This window comes from Myxine glutinosa, chromosome 7 (genome assembly GCF_964187855.1).
Source record: "Myxine glutinosa chromosome 7, kmMyxGlut1.1, whole genome shotgun sequence".
NCBI lineage: Eukaryota > Metazoa > Chordata > Myxini > Myxiniformes > Myxinidae > Myxine > Myxine glutinosa.
In genome coordinates, this window is record NC_136267.1 from 64,057,168 (window position 1) to 64,078,491 (window position 21,324).

Below are 21,324 nucleotides of genomic sequence, written 5' to 3' on the forward strand. Positions count from 1 at the left end.
CTCACCAAACTCTCCTCCTATGGTATCCATGGAAATCTCCATGCATGGCTTGCGGACTTCCTCTCTGGTAGTAGTCAACGTGTGGCCCTGAATGGATTTCTCTCATCTCCCCTTCCTGTTCAGGCTGGAGTTCCCCAAGGCAGTGTGCTGGGCCCTGTGCCTTTTCTGGTCTTTATCAATGATCTCTCCGACTCTCTGGAAAATCCTCTCTATCTCTTTGCTGATGACTCCACTCTCTGCCGCTCCATTCCTCTTCCCTCAGATCGGCAGTCTGCAGCCTCCTCACTCTCTGAAGACCTGGACAAAATCACAGACTGGTCAAACAACTGGAACATGTCTTTCAATCCTGACAAATCTCACTCTCTTACTATGTCTCTCCGAAAAGATCGACTGGACAACCCTCCCATCTACTTTCTCAACAATCCTCTCCAAGAAGTTCTGTCGCTCAAGCTTTTGGGTCTCACTATCTGCCATGATCTTTCTTGGGAAAACCACATTTCCAAGCTGGCCTCCAAAGCCAGTCGCGGACTGGGCATCCTCCGTCGTGCGAAGTCCTTCCTTGGCACACCTGAGCTCCTCACCACATACAAGGCTTTCATCCGCAGCTCAATAGAATACTGTTCTCCCCTATGGGCTGGTGCTCCTGCCTCACACATGGCTCGGCTTCACGCTGTTGAATCCAAAGCTTTCAAAATCATTGGAATCTCCCGCGATGAAGCTATCTCTGAGGGCCTTTCACTCACTCACCGCAGGCAGGTAGGTGGTCTTTCTGTCTTCTACCGACTCCTCTCCGGCCTTGCTCCCCCAGCTCTCTCTGTGCTCTGTCCCCCAAATATTCCTACAGGTCGCACAAGATCTGCCAGCAACCCTCTGACGGTTAAACTGCCGAAATCTCGGCTCTCTGCTCACCTTCACTCTTTCATTCCTCTTTTCTCCCGCCTCTGGAACAAACTCCCACACTCCCTTCAATCCCACTCCTCCCTCCAGGTCTTTAAAACAGCTGTTCACCACCATCTCTTATCTTCCCCCATCCAAAACCTTGATCTTTTCTACCCCCACTAATTCACCCCAGATCCACCTTGTTTGAAATTCCAACTTCTTTCCTGGAAGTCCTGGCAGTGTCCATATGTTTATACCTCTCCCACCCACCCCCCCACCTTCACATGCCTCCCCCCCAAAGCCCCCTCCCTCCCACAGATCTCTCGATGTCTCCATGTCTCTCGGTCCCTGCTCTCAAATGTTGTGATTGTGTCCTTCCCCCTCTCTCCCCATCTTGTCTACCGCTGCCGATGTTATTTGTTTTATGTGTCTGTTTGTCTTTCTGTGTGATTAATGTTCGCTCTTTCACGAGCCTCGATCTTGTATACAAAAAAAAAAAAAATACCAAATAGGTATAATTGAGGAGATAACGGGGGTGAAGGTAAATAAAACAAATAAAAGAATAAATTTAAATACTAATAAGTTGGAGGATGTGAGGAAAATAAATATCTTGGAATGGACAGAATTTTTTTTGATGGTTGTCAAGAAATCGAGGGAAAAATAATTTACTATAATCTTAAAATGATATGTGGCTCGGGGGGTGGTCAAACAAGGTCATTAAGAGAGGTGTATCATTTTATCTTGGTTCAAAAGAAATACTTGGAACAAAATGATAATGTATTATTCATCAATATACTAGATGGAGATGAATGTCATAATAAACTTAGGTTGATGCCAACGGTTGAAGGGGTGTTCATTGGCTCCTTGTTTGAGTTTGCAACAGTTGTCAATACACACCAGGGATTTGATTTGATAAATATTAAACTCGCTAGACTTGATCATGTCTCAGTGGGGGAGAAATAAGGGTGCACAATTTTATGGTGGGACAGCTGGTCAGAAAGTTTTTCCCCTTTTGCACCATTCACTTACATGTTAAATTAGAGGTGGTTCAGGAACAACATTTTCCTTCTACTCATAAAGAACAAGAACGAGCAATCAGAGATTGCAAACCCTCTCCAGGATGTATTTTCATTGTTTTTTAAGGCTTTTGTGTTAAAACAAATATAGCAGCCTAACCACGTGACCAATGATGTCGTCATTATTATATTTTTCCCCACCAAATTATGCCTACATGATGCTCAAGAAATTTCATCTTGATCGGATGGAGTTTTGTACTTGTCGAATTGTGACATCATCCTGGAGGCACCTATGACATTATCATTAACATATTTTATTCGCCATGGAGAGTTCTTTACACAACAACAACAACAACAACAACCCAACATGCATTTTAAGGCCATTTTCCCTGCTAGAGTGGGGGTTAGCCTTGCGGTCCCCATGACAATCTTCTCCATCTTGCCCTATTTTCTGAATCTCTCCTTGTTAACCCACTTACCCGCATTTCTTCTTCCACCATCTTTAGCCAAGTCTTTCTTGGTCTTCCCCGTCCTCTACTTCCTTCTCCATCCATTTCCATCACTCTTCTCAACCAGTCACTTTCATCCTTCCTCAACACATGACCAAACCATCTCAACCTGTTCCTCTTCACAGCATCAATCACAGGCTCCATTCCCATCATTTTTCACGATTCATTATTTGTCTTCCTCTCTCTCAACGATACTCCACACATCCATCAAACCATTCGCATTTCCACCCTTTCCAACCTTCGTTGCTGCTCTACGTTCATTACCCATGTCTCGCTCCCATAAATCATAACACTTCTCACACATGCAGCATACAGCTTTCCCTTCAGCTTCAACAACACTCCCCTCCTCATCAGCACGCCACTCAGTTCCCCGAAACTCTTCCATGCACATCTCACTCTAGCAACCGTTGCCGAGTCTGATCCACCTTCTCCATTCAGCATGTCTCCGAGGTAGCAAAATGTTTTCACACCTTCCAGCTTCATGCCGTCTCCAAGATCCAACTCAACATTTCCTCCATCTGCAGCTCCCTCTGTGCACACCTTACATTTGAATGTAGCTGCCACACTGGTTAATGACCCTCTCGGCTCTCAGACCACTACATTTTTGATGAACCCACTCAGCGCATTGTACATTGAATGGAGTTCACTCCGACACCCTTCCTGCGACACCCTTCCTTCCTTCCACCAATTTATGCCTACATGATGCTCAAGAAATACCATCTTGATCGGATGAAGTTTTGTACTTATCGAATTATGACGTCATGATGGAGGCACCTATGACATTATCATTAACATATTTTATTCGCCATGGAGAGTTCTTTACAATGAGCCATTTCTCAATTTTTTTTCTATTCAGTGCTTTCAGAGATATAGAGGTGCGACGTTTTTCAGTTTTTCCAAGATGGCGGCCGAACCACGTGACTTATGACGTCATAATTATCATTAAAAATTCTACAGTTGGAGATGCACCTATGGTGAAAATTTCCTGTCGATCGGACCAACGGTTGCAGAGAAAATCATATTTATTCTGTATGGACAAACAAACAGACAGAGACACAGACAGACAAACGGACTCAAATGCAATACCCTCTCCTCTGGCGAGGGTAACAAGAAAGAGCAATCAGAGATTGCAGACCCTCACCAGGACGTGTTTTAGTGTTTTTAAGGCTTTTGTGTTAAAACAAATATGGCGGATGAACCACATGACCAATGACGTCATCATTATTATTATTTCTCCACCAATTTATTTATCGATGACTCTCAATAAATTTCATCTTGATTGGATGAAGTTTTGTACTTGTCGAATTATGACGTCATAATGAAGGGTTTGAAAACATAATGGCAACATTGTTAACATATGTTATTCCCCATGGAGAGTTCTTTGCAATGAGCCATGTCTCAGTTTTTGCTATGCAGTGCTTATGGAGATATAAAGGTGCAAAGTTTTTCGTTTTTTCCAAGATGGCGCCCGTGCCATGTTACCTATGACGTCATAATTATTTTTAAAAATTATACATGAGGAGGTGCACCTCTGGTGAAAATTTCCTGTCAATTGGACCAACGGTTGCAGAGAAAATCGTATTTATTCTGTTCGGATAAACCGACAGACAAACATAGACAGACAAAAAACAGACAGACAAACAAACAGACAAACAAACGGACTCACCCAATACCCTCTCCTGTGGCGAGGGCAATCAGCAAAATCGTTGCAGTACATGGAAAGAATTGGTGGTTGCCAAAAACAGGTGCTCTTTGTGGTTACAGGGCCACTGAAGATACCTTAATGTGATGGACAGTAGTGAACTATACACGTGCTCTTGTTCTGGCTGTTTCATGTATTTCTGGTTAATATTTTTGATGTCTGCCTCATTAGCCTGTTAAATGAATCCTCAAGAGCAGACAATTATTTTAAACTTCTTACAGGATATTTTATCGAAATATTGTAGTCTAAGTTATCTTTGTTTTTATACAATTGCTTTGAATATAAAGTTGAATCCATAATTCAAACAAGAATCAAGGAGCCACTTTCCAGGTAAATGCTGGATGTTTGCCAATTGCAAATCCTTGGGCACCGATTGTGAATGCAGCAGTCAAAGAGTTTGTTTGTTGAGTGCTTTAATGCAATTTTAGAACATTACAAGCTTATCCTACGCCTACAATATTTCATCGAAGCAATATGGCGCCTCCACTTTGAGATTCAGTGATTCACTTTATCGAGCTTCACCTCAAAGGCAGGATATCACAACAATAAGCAAATGATAATTTCTCCATTCAGTAGATTTCTCAACAATAAATATGTCTCTTTACAAATAAACATCTTAGCTGTTCCATCAAGATTATAAGTTTGTGCAATTTATTGTATTTTTAATATAATATATAATCTGAACTTACTCGTTTCTTACCATTCATACAATGCCATAAAATCACGAAATGTGGCAATGATGATAGATGGTCCTGCCAACATAGGAGATTGGGAACTTCTCCATGGTACTAAAGAAAGGGCTCCACTTATTATATCGTACCTTACGATTACATATCATGTATTAAAAAATATTATGTCATGATAACAATTCCTCCAGGATATGGTGCTCCACTGTATAGCAACTGTGGCTAGATGGCAGTTTTAGATGGATTTGATTTTTATAAATTAGTCATAATATAAAGATTTTTTAAAAAGCAATACCATCTCGTGTTGGTCTTGACTGGTTAAATACTGGAAGGTGAATTATTTCAAACACAATAGATTGTATATTTGTATAAGCAGAAAGGCATTAACAGGAAATATAATTAACCGATTAATTGCATGAAGAAATAATTGCTGTTGGGAAATTACAAACATTACAGGCACAGCATCTTTTACTGTCTATTAGGTGCTCGATCATGAACATGCAATGCAATGAACATGATGAACATGCAATGAACATGAACATGCAATGACCAAATAGAACATGCGATGTTTACAAAACAAATAGTGTATATACGGTATATATATATATATATATATATATATATATATATATATATATATATATACATATATATATATATATATATATATATACACATATATATATATATATATATATATATACATATATATATATTGTTACGGACACGGCTTCAGATGTTGCTTGACCGAGCGGAATGGCCGCCGTGTTCGCACAGTTTACCCGATTACCCCCAACTCACCCGATTCCACTCGAACGTTGGCCAACTCGCGCTACGCTAAATCAATGATGGAAAGGACACAACGACTGGGATAAATGAAACGACGCAAGGGGGTACAGTTCTCAAGACCTCCGGAGGAGGATATAATTAGTGGTGGAGAAAAGGGGTAGATTACAAGGCAAGGAGGTAAAGACACAGAAGAGATGGGCACTTAGTTACAGTCTTATCTTATCCCCGACAGACCACAGACAAACGGAACAAGACTGACTTACACAGGGATTGATGGCAGGGAAGGACAGGCAGTCGATAGCACAAGGTGCACCTTGGCTCAGGGACAGGATAAAGCACGGTCCAGTCCAGAGATGCGGGGAGGTGTCACAGCGCTCGGAGGTGGCGTCCTTCTCTCTCCAAGCTCAGCGCGCATCTGACGTCACCTCCCTCTTCCTGCGCATGCTCAGCGGGGAGTCACACGCCCTCGGCTCGTTGGCTCCGCCCCAGATGGGACCGGTCCGCCGCTTCTATTGGGTGCGGGGGTTACCAGGCTCCGCCCTTGACGAGGAGCTGACAGCGAGCCCCTACTTGGTAACCCCGTCGAGCACATGTGCGATGGCGGCTCGTTGGAAAGGCATGGTGCCCTCCCAACACCCCCTACCAACCAAGCCGGAGTGAGGACGCGCACTCCCCGCACCGCCGCCGTTGTTGTTGTTGTTGTTGTTGTTGAACCATGAGGAAGAGCTGCGGGGAGGTATTGGGAGGTCCTAAACTTCCTAACGGTGCCATACAATCACATTCTGGTGCAACGAAGAGTCAGAATTAATGGAAACGAGTCCTTAACTGACATAGACTAAGAATAACTAGCAAGATGTCCTATAGTTGTCTACGTGAGATGCGGTGGACCTGGATGCGACATTTAATGGGGGAAATAGGGGGAGGTCGGGTCTACAGAGTGTTGTTTACAGAAAATGGGACTAGGGAATGGGGGATTGGGGATAGTTGGGAAGTATTGAGGAAATAGGGGAATATTTACAAGCGGATATGGATGGATCCAAATCCCATATCTGCAACATTGCACCCTTTTCTACCTCGGGGCGTCCCGACCCGATAAATTTTTACCTACTTTAGTGTGGCACTCAGATGTAGTTCCCTCTATTATTAACGCAACCCTGAGTGCGACAGTTTTACAGATGTTCACAAATGAGTAAATATGTCCCCCTGCGACGTTGCACCCTTCTCCTAACAGAAACACACCCACAGGATAACCGAATCGCGGAAAGAATCCTCAAACTAAACATACAGCCGGTAGGGAGCATTATTTACACAAGACTGATATTTACACTACGATCCAGGACCAGTTCTTTGAGGAACACATGCAGATGTTATGCATAGAGAGAGCACGCATGCCAGCATCGATACACCAACCCACGAGTGCCCTGTGGCCCTACGGCCTTTAATAATGTGCAGAGCACCCCGTCCAAGCACCAAAAGCACCACCCCATACACACAGTCAGCACCATCCGGTGCACCAATAAAGTGTTCAACAATAAATGCACAATAAAGTGTCCATGGTCACCGGTGGTGTCGCAGCCGGCCGATGTTCTGCCGCTGGTCTTGCCTTCATGGAGTGCACTTGGCCTTCTGGCTTCTTTAGAAATAAAGAAAGGCGCCAACCGCGTCCATTTCTGAATTGTGGCCGTCAGGGGGGCCAACTAAAAGTGGTTCACCTGTATGGCATAGGTGCCACGTTGACCCAGAGGTCCATCAACGGGTGGTGCTTGCCCGCAAAAGAACTGCGGTCCATTGTGGGCGGCCACAAAAATTGCGGTCCATATGGTGTATCGATCCAGGCAGCAAGCAGCGGAAGTACAGGCCCACAACTGCAGAGCCAGCACCTCTCTCTCCTCTCTCTCTGCCCCAAAGCCAGATCCTCGGAGGTGGGAGACAAAATAAGACAAGTGAGTAAGGTGGTAAGGGCGCAAAAGTGCACGCAATGCAAGGTAATGCACACTGGGGGCACATGGGAACCAGGTGAGACAGGTACGTTCCTACCGTACGCCCCCCCCCCCACCAGGTAACCTACATTGCCCCTCCCTTACCCCTTACTGTATCCACAAAACACAACACTACCCATAAACATCTACTTTACACATCAACAAACGTCCCTACTGTCTTCCCCGTTCCTCCCATAAACCAAATTCGTCTTCTCTCCCTCCTAACCAATCAAATTTGCCATTTTCAACTCTCATCAAAATTTGCCATCTCCAACTGCACATCAAAATTTGCCATTACCAATTCATCATCAGTCCCTCCTAGGGAGGGAGAGATGGAATCACCCCAATGTCTCATCCACGTCGTGATGCGTCTCACAAATCCACACAGCAATTCTCCTTTCCTGCAACACAGAACAAAGGAACACAGGTGTGGAGTCATCATCACCACCTCACGTAAGTGGCTGCGTATGGTGCGACAGGTTCATCAATCCTAACTATTTCCTAAATGACTTTAACAACTTTACATTACCCGGGGTCTTTCCCTGCCAATCCATTGGCCAACTTACACTATGGGTTCTGAAAACCAATTCCCATTGACCAAACTGTGGTGCTTCTCAAGTTGGGGTCTCACTCCCCCGATTCATCACTCGGTGCCCCCGCACAATTTCGGTGGCTGGGTCGTGTGACTCTCCCAGCTGGTCCGCCCACCTGCACACCTCCACCACTGTGGTTGCCTACCGAGCTCACCTGCTCCTCACCCTAACCTAACTAACTGGGGAAGGCCCTCTCGCACTCTCACCCCCTCAGTGCCCTCTCTGGCACGGGCTGCCCGATCCACACCCGGGATCCTCAGGCACCCACTGACACTAACGGCTCCCAGAGCCCACCTGCGGCCTCACCTGGCCGATATCTAACAGTGGCGGAGTGCCCAACCATTCACACTCATACTAACAGGCCACACGACCAGCCAATTTCACCACACCAATGCACCCATCCACAATACCATTCTGCATCCGCACCACAAATGCCAATATCCAACCACAATTTACCTATACCTTCTAACTATTCTTTAAACTACCCTCCCCGAGTACTCGTGAAAAGGGGTCCACTCTTCCCCCATCCACACCTTCGCACCATGCACACCACTCCGTACCACTTACTCCAACTCTCTCCACACCACTCATTCCAATACTCCATGTATTCCACACACCTGTACTTGCACACCTGTGCTCTCATACTTGGTGCCGCCTGCACCCTTCTCTCCCCCAAGCGCATTCGCGCTGATCCACAACACTCACTACTCATACACTGCTCCACACATCTGTCCAGTTCTCACACAGCATCATCTCATCTAACTACTCCCCTCTGAAACTTGCGCTTCCCAGTCGTCCCTTTAAACTATTGCGCTCCCTCGTCATTATCATCCATACTAATCTACCTGCATCCCCACTACAGGTATCAGTCACTAACTAAACCTTAACGTTACCTAATGTCAATCTCTTCTAGATCCCTACACACAATATCCTAACCCACCGGGCTAGTTTTCACTGCCATACACCCCATAATCTATTGCTCCTTTGCCCCCCACTTGTGAGGGATGACAGAGTTGCCATCCCACCACATCGGGCATCTCCCACTACCAATTTTGCACATCAAATTTCAACAAATCAAAAATTTGCCAATCACTACTCATCATCTGCCAATCATTACTGCCAATCCTTTGCCAATCATCAAATTTTGTTTTTTTCTAATTTTGGGTCCAAAACACTAACCTCATCACCCGTCTACTTATTAGATCCTCTCGGTGCGCCAATTCCCTTCTAAAGCTCGGCTTCGTACAGCCGAGCAATGAATGCGGGTTGTTTTGTGCCAGCGGCTGGATGCGTCCCGCATTCGGTGCAGGGAAGGAGGTTTACCCGGGCCGAGGTCCCACGCACCATCTCGGCACGGAGCCATCCCATGGCCCGATCTCGACCTGCCGGAATGCCTCAACAAAAAGTGGTCGCCATGACGACCCTTCCTATCGGGCTGCCCGCTCTGCCTAGTGGAGCCCGGACGCGGCCGTTCCAAGCGAGGCACAGTGTGGATCGCGTACGGCGGTCCTTTCGAACCCGCCGTGGCTCGGATCCCCGCTGGTTCTCGCGGCACGCGAAGCCCGGCACGCACCGAGGGCCCGATTCGGCTAAAAGTCGCTCTAACCGCTAACCCGGTTACCGTCGATGCCTCACCTGCATGCTCACACGCATACGCTACCCCTTTCTTGCCCACACATCCAGCTGTTCCCATGCTCCTCGTCGTACCTTCTCTAACACACCCAGGTACACTCATTCCACTCACAGCCTTGGTCACACACCTGACCACCGAACACTTTGGCACACATTCGTTGGTCGCACACCTCACCAACACACCTCTTTGCACCCCTTCCTCGGTCACCTCCTCTGTGACAATCACAGGTGTGCTTTCACTCACACACCCAACCACGTGCCTCACTACCAATTCCAGCGTGCATTCCCACACACGCTCTACCATTCCAGGTGTGCTTCCTTTCTCACCTGTCACAACCAACTCACGCTCCGTGTCACTCTTACTACTCTCACCTCCACTCCTGACAGCGCACTCACCCTTACTCTCGACAGCGCACTCTTTCCTCATGCACCCGTCCATTACACACCTTTCTCGCGCACACTCTCCCGTTACATCCTCTGTAACACTCACCACAGGCGTGCATTCTCCCTTTACACCCTCCGTAACACTCCTCACTACGCGCTTCCATGTGCTCCCTCGCACACGCGCTACGACCGACCCACTCTCGACAGCACCCTCACTCCTTGGCACGCACTTTTTCCTCACACACCCCAGAGTCGGACTTTCTCGCACACCTCCTTTTTCACACACCAGACCTGTCGCACACTTCACTCTTGGCCTCTCACGAACATCCGGGTCCATCTCGACCCCCAAGCTTATTAAATCACCTGGCGCATCATACGCACGACCATATTGGTCACCACTTACACCGGGTCCACTTTCTCTTCGCTTCTCCTCCATCACCTGCGAATCCCTCATCCGGTTAATGAGCACATCATCACGATCCGAACACAGACTTTGGACCAATTCTTTTACCTCCTCTTTTATCTCTTTCTTATCCCCTCTCCGTCGCTTCTTAATTTCGCTCACCCCTTCTTCCACTTCTTCTAATTTCTGCTTCACCTCTTTTATTTCCCGGTGCGTCTCCTCAAGTTCGTCCTCTAAGGCTACCTTGACCGTTTCCATGTGCGTCCTCACCTGCCGGTCCTTCGTCTCCATTACCTCTGTCACCTCGTCCAACCTCGTTGTCAGTCCCTCACGTACCATCTGACATTGCCTCTGTGTCGCTATCAAGTCATTTTTTATGTCGTTTTGTGTCGCTCTTAACCCTCCTAGTACCGCAGTGTTCCTTTGAACCTGCTCCGTTAGTTCTTTTTGTCCCTCCGTCAGCTGTTCCACTTCCAGCGTCAACTCCTCTATACCACCTTGCAATTTTACCGTCCCCTTTCTCACCTCCTTCTCCATGCGCTCCTTACAGTGCCTCACCTCCTCGCGCACTCCTCCGACCTCCTCACTCACACCTCTTCTGATCTCTTCTCCCATCACTTGCATCTCCTGCCCAGATGCCACCCTCATCTGCTCCATTTCCTCCCTGTGAGCATCCAATTTAGTTTCTACCCCCATTCTGACCCCCTCTATCTGCTGCCACATTTTTTTAACTTCCCTTTCCGCTTGGTCCCTCATGTCCCTCAATTTGCCTTCCATACTGTTTTCTAACCCCTCTAACCCATTTTTCACTCCCTCTATCTGATTCTCCTGGGCAGCCATTCTATTTTCTACCCCCGTTAACCCCTCCTGTATTTCCCCTAATCTATTGTCTAATTTCCCAAATTTCTTGTCAAACCCCTCACCGGTACCCCTCGCTTCGTCCCTCATTACCCACAATTGCTCACCCTGAGCATCCATCCGGTTCCCCATTACCCCCATTTGGCCCTCCAATCGCTCACCCTGTGCATCCATCCCTTTGAAATTATTGTCTGTTTTTACCATAAAGGCCATCATCTGTTTCATAAACAGGTTCCAATTCATTGGCATCTCGGGTTCGGCTACCGCGACCATGGGCGCGGCTAAATTTGGTGCCGCAACAACCATGTGCGCGAGGACGCCATTTTGCGAACCTGCCGCCCTCACTGCTTCGCTCTCCTCTTGTCCCTCAATTTGGTCCTGGATCGACCCTGCCTCACTCTCCTCTAGCGGAACCCAGCCGTCTTGATCTGCCATAGCGCGACTTTCAAAATTCGGGTTTTTATTTTAAAACAAAACAAATTTCACACTGCTTGTAATTTTGAGCGCGTTAAGCGCGCTTCGGGTCCAATCTCACTTCCTGACACCAATTGTTACGGACACGGCTTCAGATGTTGCTTGACCGAGCGGAATGGCCGCCGTGTTCGCACAGTTTACCCGATTACCCCCAACTCACCCGATTCCACTCGAACGTTGGCCAACTCGCGCTACGCTAAATCAATGATGGAAAGGACACAACGACTGGGATAAATGAAACGACGCAAGGGGGTACAGTTCTCAAGACCTCCGGAGGAGGATATAATTAGTGGTGGAGAAAAGGGGTAGATTACAAGGCAAGGAGGTAAAGACACAGAAGAGATGGGCACTTAGTTACAGTCTTATCTTATCCCCGACAGACCACAGACAAACGGAACAAGACTGACTTACACAGGGATTGATGGCAGGGAAGGACAGGCAGTCGATAGCACAAGGTGCACCTTGGCTCAGGGACAGGATAAAGCACGGTCCAGTCCAGAGATGCGGGGAGGTGTCACAGTGCTCGGAGGTGGTGTCCTTCTCTCTCCAAGCTCAGCGCGCATCTGACGTCACCTCCCTCTTCCTGCGCATGCTCAGCGGGGAGTCACACGCCCTCGGCTCGTTGGCTCCGCCCCAGATGGGACCGGTCCGCCGCTTCTATTGGGTGCGGGGGTTACCGGGCTCCGCCCTTGACGAGGAGCTGACAGCGAGCCCCTACTTGGTAACCCCATCGAGCACATGTGCGATGGCGGCTCGTTGGAAAGGCATGGTGCCCTCCCAACACCCCCTACCAACCAAGCCGGAGTGACGACGCGCACTCCCCGCGCCGCCGCCGTTGTTGTTGTTGTTGTTGTTGTTGTTGTTGAACCGTGAGGAAGAGCTGCGGGGAGGTATTGGGAGGTCCTAAACTTCCTAACGGTGCCATACAATCACATTCTGGTGCAACGAAGAGTCAGAATTAATGGAAACGAGTCCTTAACTGACATAGACTAAGAATAACTAGCAAGATGTCCTATAGTTGTCTACGTGAGATGCGGTGGACCTGGATGCGACATTTAATGGGGGAAATAGGGGGAGGTCGGGTCTACAGAGTGTTGTTTACAGAAAATGGGACTAGGGAATGGGGGATTGGGGATAGTTGGGAAGTATTGAGGAAATAGGGGAATATTTACAAGCGGATATGGATGGATCCAAATCCCATATCCGCAACAATATATATATATATACATATATATATATATATATATATATACATATATATATATATATACATATATATATATATATATATATACATATATATATATATATATACATACATATATATATATATATATATACATATATATATATATATATATATATACATACATATATATATATATATATATATATATATATATATATATATATATATATATATATATATATAATATATATATATGTATATATATATGTATATACATGTATATGCATATACAGTCACGTGAAAAAGTAAGTACACCCCATGTAAAGTTTTGACTTTTTCAACATATTTCAACATACAGCAATTTGATCTTCATTTCAACAATATTGATAGATAAAGGTGATATAATACAACAATATCATGAAACATTTACATTTTGTAGTCCATTGTATAATTTAAATAAACATAAATGCAAAATTCGCATGTGGAAAAACGAAGTACACCCCTGCATTTATCACTACTTCAAATACCTAAAATTAGAATCAGGTGCACCAGCTCAGGTGCAAATGATTAGAACATCGTTAGAGAGGATCTTGGAGGAACCTGTCTTATTTAAACCTCAGACATTTGGTTTGGTTTGCTCTTTGTTGTTGAAGTCTGCGGCGTCACCATGCCTAGATCAAAAGAGCTCTCTGAGGCCTTCAGAAAGAAGGCTATAGATGCCTACGAGTCTGGGAAGGGATTTCAAAAGATCTCCAAACAATTTGAAATCAATCATTCGACTGTCCGGAAGATGATCTACAAGTGGATAAGATTCCAAACAACTGCCAACTTGTTCAGGCCAGGCCGCCCCAGCAAGTTCAGCCCGAGAGCAGACCGCAAGATGCTGAAAGAAGTCTCGAAGAACTCCAGAATGTCATCACGGGACCTACAGGTTGCTCTTGCCACTGTTGATGTCAATGTGCACGAGTCTACCATTAGATTGAGGCTGTACAAATTTGATCTACATGGGAGGTGTGCCAGGAGGAAACCTTTGCTGTCCAGAAAGAACATCAGGCAAGACTAAAGTTTGCCAATGAACACCTAGGCAAAGACGAGCACTTCTGGAACAATGTGCTCTGGACAGATGAGTCAAAGGTAGAGCTATTTGGCCACAGTACCAGAAGACATGTTTGGCGAAAACCAAAGACAGCATTTGACCACAAGAACCTGATACCAACTGTAAAGCATGGTGGTGGAAATATTATGGTTTGGGGCAGCTTCGCTGCATCAGGGCCTGGGCAGCTCACCATCATATAATCCACGATGAATTCTTCATTGTACCAGAGGGTGCTTGAGGATAATGTGAGGCCATCTGTCGGAAAGTTGAAGCTCAACCGAAGGTGGACCTTGCATCATGACAATGACCCTAAACATACCAGTAAATCCACCAAGGGATGGCTGAAAAGAAAGAGATGGAGGGTTCTGGAATGGCCAAGTCGAAGCCTGGATCTAAATCCCATCGCGATGTTGTGGGGGGATTTGAAACGAGCTGTGCATGCAAGAAACCCCTCAAACATCGCACAGCTGAAATAATTCTGCGTGGAGGAGTGGGCAAAAAATTCTCCCAGTCGATGTCAGAGACTGGTAGACAGTTATAAGAAACTCCTACTTGAGGTTGTTTCTGCCAAAGGGTGCAATACCACCTATTAGAGCCAAGGGTGTACTTACTTTTTCCACATGCGAAATTTGCATTTATGTTTATCTAAATTATACAATGGACGACAGAATGTAAATGTTTCATGATATTTGTTATATTATATCACCTTTATCTGTCAATATTGTTGAAATGAAGATCAAATAGCTGTATGTTGAAAAAGTCAAAACTTTACATGGGGTGTACTTACTTTTTCACGTGACTGTATGTATGTATGTATATATATATATATATATATATATATATATATATATATATATATATATATATATATATATATATATATATATACACTACATGGCCAAAAGTATGCAGACACCCCTTCTAATTAGTGGATTCTGCTGTTTCAGCCACACCCATTGCTAACAGGTATAAATAATTAATCAATCACACAGCCATGCAATCTCAAAAGAAAAAACATTGGCAGTAGAATAGGCTGTACTGATTAGGTCAGTGACGTTCAACGTGGCACAATCATAGGATGCCACCTTTCCAACAAGTCAGTTCGTCAAATTTCTGCCCTGCTAGAACTGCCCTCGTCAACTGTAAGTGCTGTTATTGTGAATTTGAAACGTCTAGGAGCAATAACAGCTTAGTCGCGAAATGGTGGGCCACACAAGCTCACAGAACGGGATTGCCGAGTGCTGAAGCGTGTATCGCGTAAACATCGTCTGTCCCCGGTTGCAACACTCACTACCAAGTTCCAACCTGCCTCCGGAAGCAATGTCAGCACAACAACTGTTTGTTGGGAGTTTCATGAAATGGGTTTCCATGGCCGAGCAGCCACGCACAAGTCTAAGATAAGATCACCATGCACAATGCCAAGCGTCGGCTGGAGTGGTGTAAAGCTCTGGTGGTGCTTTTTTGGTGTAAATTGGACTATGGAGCAGTGGAAACGTGTTCTCTGGAGTGATGAATCATGCTTCACCATCTGGCAGTCCGATGGACGAATCTGGGTTTGGTGGATGCTCAGCGAACGCTACCTGCCTGAATGCATAATGCCAACTCTATAGTTTGGTGGAGGAGGAATAATGGTCTGGGGCTGTTTTTCATGGTTCGGACTAGGCCCCTTAGTTCCAGTGAAGGGAAATCTTAATGCTACAGCATACAATGACATTCTAGACCATTGTGTGCTTCCAAATTTGTGGCAACAGTTTGGGGAAGGCCCTTTCCTGTTTCAGCATGACAATGCCCCTGTGCACAAAGTGAAGTCCATACAGAAATGGTTTGTTGAGATCGGTGTGGAAGAACTTGACTGGCCTGCACAGAGCCCTGACCTCAACCCCATTGAACACCTTTGGGATGAATTGGAGCGCATTTGAAACATTTGTTCGCTTATCTTATGTCTACTTGTAACTGACTATATCCATTGCTAGGATGTAAACTTTCTACCATTCGTCATTTAGCTCTTTTATAAGCTTCACTTTCTCTGTAGTTAAAACACTTATTGCTTGACATGTGATTACCTATGTACATTTCCACCACCCTAAACATTCATCTTCCTTTCTTTTGTTAACCTTTGTTCCCATTTTGCTCTCTGCTATTTTTGACTCTTAAATTTCTACATCAGTCACTTTCCAATCTCATCCTGCCTCTCACTACCCCAGGCAGGCCAGCCAAATCCTCATGTGCAGCTGGCTGTGCTAACCCTCGTTGGCCTTCCTGCAGAACACGTGGTTAAACTCCAACCTCCAGCTCAACTTCGGAACAGGTTATTATAGCTTCTTAACAGAAAACCATATTCAGCCATCACTTTCCTTTTCCTTTTTCTCTGTCTTTGCCTTTTTACCCTTCCTCTTCTATTCCTTCGACGTTTTTACGTTTTCGATATCTAACATTATCCGATAAAATTTCTTGACGTAAAAATATTGCTTGCAGCACTGTATATTTGTCAATAAAATAGCTGTTTGTGTATTAAAATCATAATTCCTTCATTTATATACATACCCATATGTCTACGCAACCCAAATGGATATGTATGTTGCCTATTAATTTCCCATGAAAATTATTGATCTCTGTATATGTCCATGTATTTGTCTCTATTTGGATGTTCATTCATTCAAGCTTTCATAAATTGCATTTATTGAATGTATGAAATGGAGTCCATTGATCCACTGTGTGTAATTGCTCACACCAGAGCAGAGTTGCGAGTCATAAAAACCAGCCACCCATGAGTCTCGAACAGCACAGTAGAACAGAATGACTAATTGAAACAGAATACTTGTAGATAAGTGCAACCCATTCTGATTTTATATTTCCTCATTTGTTTTACACTGCTTCAAATTATGAATGAGAGGATATGTGGGTATGGCTACTTTTAGCACAGCTGGCAACGTAAACACACCAAGGCATGGATTTCAAATTTCTCATAGTGGTTATGGAAATTTTATCAGGCCAATATTCATTATTCCAAGAGAGTGAAATCAGGAATTGTGAAAGTGGGCAAATACATGAGGTGTCTGTCCAGGCCCATAACTACTGGAGAGGGATATGGTGAGTAATTGCCTCCAAAGGTATAATTTCGCCCCCTCTAAAATCTAACTGACCAAAAATAACAAAGCATGAGAAAAATTTGCCTTTCTCATGGACTGAGGCCAAACCATGGTTTCAGGTTTAAACCTAAACTTCATATTTGAAAGAGAGTAATTGAACGTGATATATAAGTGGTGTAAATGGCAAAAGGCATCAAGGGTGGTGTATTTTTTTTTTTCACCAGAGTATTTAGCTCTGCTTTTTATCATCTGAGTCCACATCTATCTATAATTCCATTAATCTCTGTGTGTATGTGTGTATGTGTGTTTGTATGTGTGTTTGTATGTGTGTTTGTATGTGTGTATGTTTGTCTGTGACCGCTGTTTCTCGACAACTACCGGTCCGATATACTTGAAACTTGCCAGGTATATTGCTGGGGACCCGAGGATGTGCCTTTTCAAGGTTTGAAATTAATCGGACAAGTAGTTACCGAGCTATGGCGATTTCTTTACCAAACACCGCAAGCCGTTCGCTTTGGACCAAACCATTTCATGTAAATAGAGGGGGGGGGGGGGTTCTGTGGTCGTTGCGAATGGACCAAACCATTCATGTAAATAGAGGGGGGGGGGGTTCTGTGGTCGTTACTGCCACGTGGTTTCAAAGTTTTTTTTTTTTGTTGTTGTTGTTTGCACGCATGTTTTTTTGCACCCACGTACGGGCACGCCCTAGGATGTTTACACACACACACCCCTACACAAATTTTTTTTTTTTTTTTTTTTTTGGCAAGGAACGGGCACCCACGTACGGGCACGTCCTAGCTTATATATAGTACGGGCATGCCCTGTTTGTATGTATGTATGTATGTATGTTTGTCTGTGACCGCTGTTTCTCGACAACCACGGGTCCGATATACTTGCAACTTGCCAGGTATATTGCTGGGGACCCGAGGATGTGCCTTTTCAAGGTTTGAAATTAATCGGACAAGTAGTTACCGAGCTATGGCGATTTCTTTACCAAACACCGCAAGCCGTTCGCTTTGGACCAAACCATTGCATGTAAATAGAGGGGGGGGGGGGGGGTTCTGTGGTCGTTGCGAATGGACCAAACCATTCATGTAAATAGAGGGGGGGGGGGTTCTGTGGTCGTTACTGCCACGTGGTTTCAAAGTTTTTTTTTGTTGTTGTTGTTTGCACGCATGTTTTTTTGCACCCACGTACGGGCACGCCCTAGGATGTTTACACACACACACCCCTACACAAATTTTTTTTTTTTTTTTTTTTGGCAAGGAACGGGCACCCACGTACGGGCACGTCCTAGCTTATATATAGTACGGGCATGCCCTAGTATCTTAAATGCATCAACTCCGGTATAAAGGATATAATTTTATTTGACCGGCTCCTTTCTCTTGTGTTCTCGTAAGAAGTGTCCTCTCAGAAGCACCATTGTCTCCAGTTGTTTTGATGCCTCTTTTAATAGTCAGGGCCCTTAGGGATATTTTGGTTCAAATTCTTCCAAAAGCATCAAATTTGGCGCAGATGTTGCCCATGCCATACTCTTTCGATTTTTGATGGGCGCCAAGGGCGGTTTGATCCGGGGACCATACCGGTCCATCCCGCCATGTCACCTGACCTATGACGTCATAATTAGGATATGCATCCAATCACATGGCGTACTATAAGTGGTCAAAGTTCAAAATGAATCGATCGAAAAATGAAGGCAGGGATCCATTTTTAAGGTTTTCATAAAATCCAATATGGCCGTCAGGTCACATGACCTATGACGTCATATTTATGACATGTATACAATCATGTATACATGAACCCGGATCATGATCGCATAAAAATTAAACACAAGGATATGGCATACAGTTCATAAAACATCAAAATCCGTACCTTTGTAATTAGACTGATGAACTGCATCTGCCTGAAAATTAGTAAATATACATGTAAATATTTTCTCTAATTGTCAAAAATAAGGTCAGAGTTCGATTACCCAACCCAGAAACATAAAATGGTGAACCTCGCGTAAATCTTGACAAAAAACTCAAAAACCGACATGTTTGACTCAAAAATGACCTTTAAGATGACCTTGAGGGTTGACCTTGACCTCGAATCATCAAAATAACATCATAATTTGATTCCTCGACCTCGAAAACCCCTGAAAAGTGGTATCGTACATGATTCCAACCCTTTTGGTTATTTAACTGATTTTCCTCTAATCCGGGTGGCGACCATTTATTATTTCGCTAATATGGGGCCCTCTGGGGGGGGGGGGGGCGCCCGTCTTGGCGCCCGTCAAAAATCGAAAAAGTATGGCATGGGCAACATCTGCGCCAAATTTGATGCTTTTGGAAGAATTTGAACCAAAATATCCCTAAGGGCCCTGACTATAAAGAAATGCCCCTACTTTAACTTAATTTTTCTCCTCTCTCCACTACCGACCCCCGATGCTCTGGCTGACTACAGGCCTGTGGCTGTAACATTCTGCAGCACAGGTTTGCATGATATTGTCCGAATGCAAGATGTTATTGCCATCAAAAATAGACTATCAAGATCCATCAGCACACTTTGGTAAATCTCATGTCATAGCTGGTCCTGAATTGCATTTCAGGAGGGACCGGCAACGATACCCGCATAGCCAAAGCACAAGCAGCAGCTAGAGAAGTCCCATGGTAGATTCAGGATGAATCGCTCAATAAGGTTTCCATTCACATTTATTGCATACTTGAAACCAAGATCTACTTTATTGTAGGAATAATAAAAGTTACCATTCCAGGAAGGCTGTGGTCTAATATTTATGTAAGTATTTTAAATCTGGAACACACCTGCTTGTCTGATCTGTGACAGCACAATATGATGAGGAACAACAATATGATGAGGATTTAGTCGTCGACCAATCTGTCAATCGTGTATTTACCAAGCATCTTTCAATCAATCTGAAATATTTTCAAAACTCATGTTCTCTGGATGTCATGTGATCATAATTATTCAGCTGAACCCGTAACAGTTGAGTGCTCATGAATGTAACCCGACACACCATTCAATTCAAAATAGTGTGCGTGAGATTTGCTTGGTCAAGTGATAGTTTGTATTCATGTTTTGTTATAATATGCGACAGACCACACTGATTTTGCAAGCTACTGGATTACTTATATTTTTTTCATTCAATTTGCCTTCTGGTTAGGTTAATGTTGTGATTTAATCTGTCATTGAGCTGGCTCTGCGGCTATTGGACATCATACTATGTCTGAGATATTGATGTTCTCATTTCTTAAGACCTGGTGAAAACGATTCAACTAAAAACAAAGAAAATAAGGATTTCAAAAACATATTTTAACAGGATACTCGAACAAGGATACACAGGAGAAGGCCATTTGGCCATCAAGCCTGCACTACATATAACCCTAACCCTAACCCTAACCCTAACCCTAACAACCCTAATCCTAACAACCCTAATCCTAACCCTAAACCACGTCAATTCAGTCTAACAGCTTATCAGGTTAAATTAACTAAGGGAGTAGGTGTGGGCATAGAGGAGTGCGATTGAGAGCAGTGGGGCCAGCACAGACATCACCAGGGAGTTTTATACACATATATGATACTAGCAGAAGTACCTGGCGTTGCCGTTAACTTTGAGTTTCTTTAAGTTTTTTTTAGAGTTAAGTTTCTGAGTTTGAGTTGTGTGATGCAGATCAGGAATAAGAACAAGCCGTACTTCCTACACTTCAGGAATTGTTTCATTTATTTGTATTCAAATGTCTGGTGATTGTTTTGTATTTATTTATACGAATGTGTACTTGTATATAAATTATTGTCAATAATTTATAAAAGGCTTTTTTTTTATAACTCCAAAAAAACTATTTTTTTTTTTTTTTTTTTTTTGCCGAAAACACTCCCAGTCACTCACTGATGAACCTCTGAAAGTTTGATGAAGATCCGTTCAGCCATCTCTGAATAAAATGCGGACACACACACACACACACACCTCACGTTGATATATATAGATGACAAAACACTTTTTTTTTTTTTTACCTCCACCATAAAAGGTGGATGGAGGTTATGTTTTC

At 44.4% G+C, this 21,324-nt stretch overlaps 1 protein-coding gene across 1 annotated transcript in view; it reads left to right on the forward strand.

The window, feature by feature from the left end:
• The window catches only part of LOC137430752 (inactive dipeptidyl peptidase 10), a 789,411-nt gene that overhangs the window by 603,455 nt on the left and 164,632 nt on the right, over positions 1–21,324 (forward strand). The window contains exon 11 of the mRNA XM_078781820.1: positions 16,394–16,497. Within this exon, the coding sequence (XP_078637946.1) occupies positions 16,394–16,497 (104 nt within the window). The remainder of the gene's footprint in view (positions 1–16,393; positions 16,498–21,324) is intronic.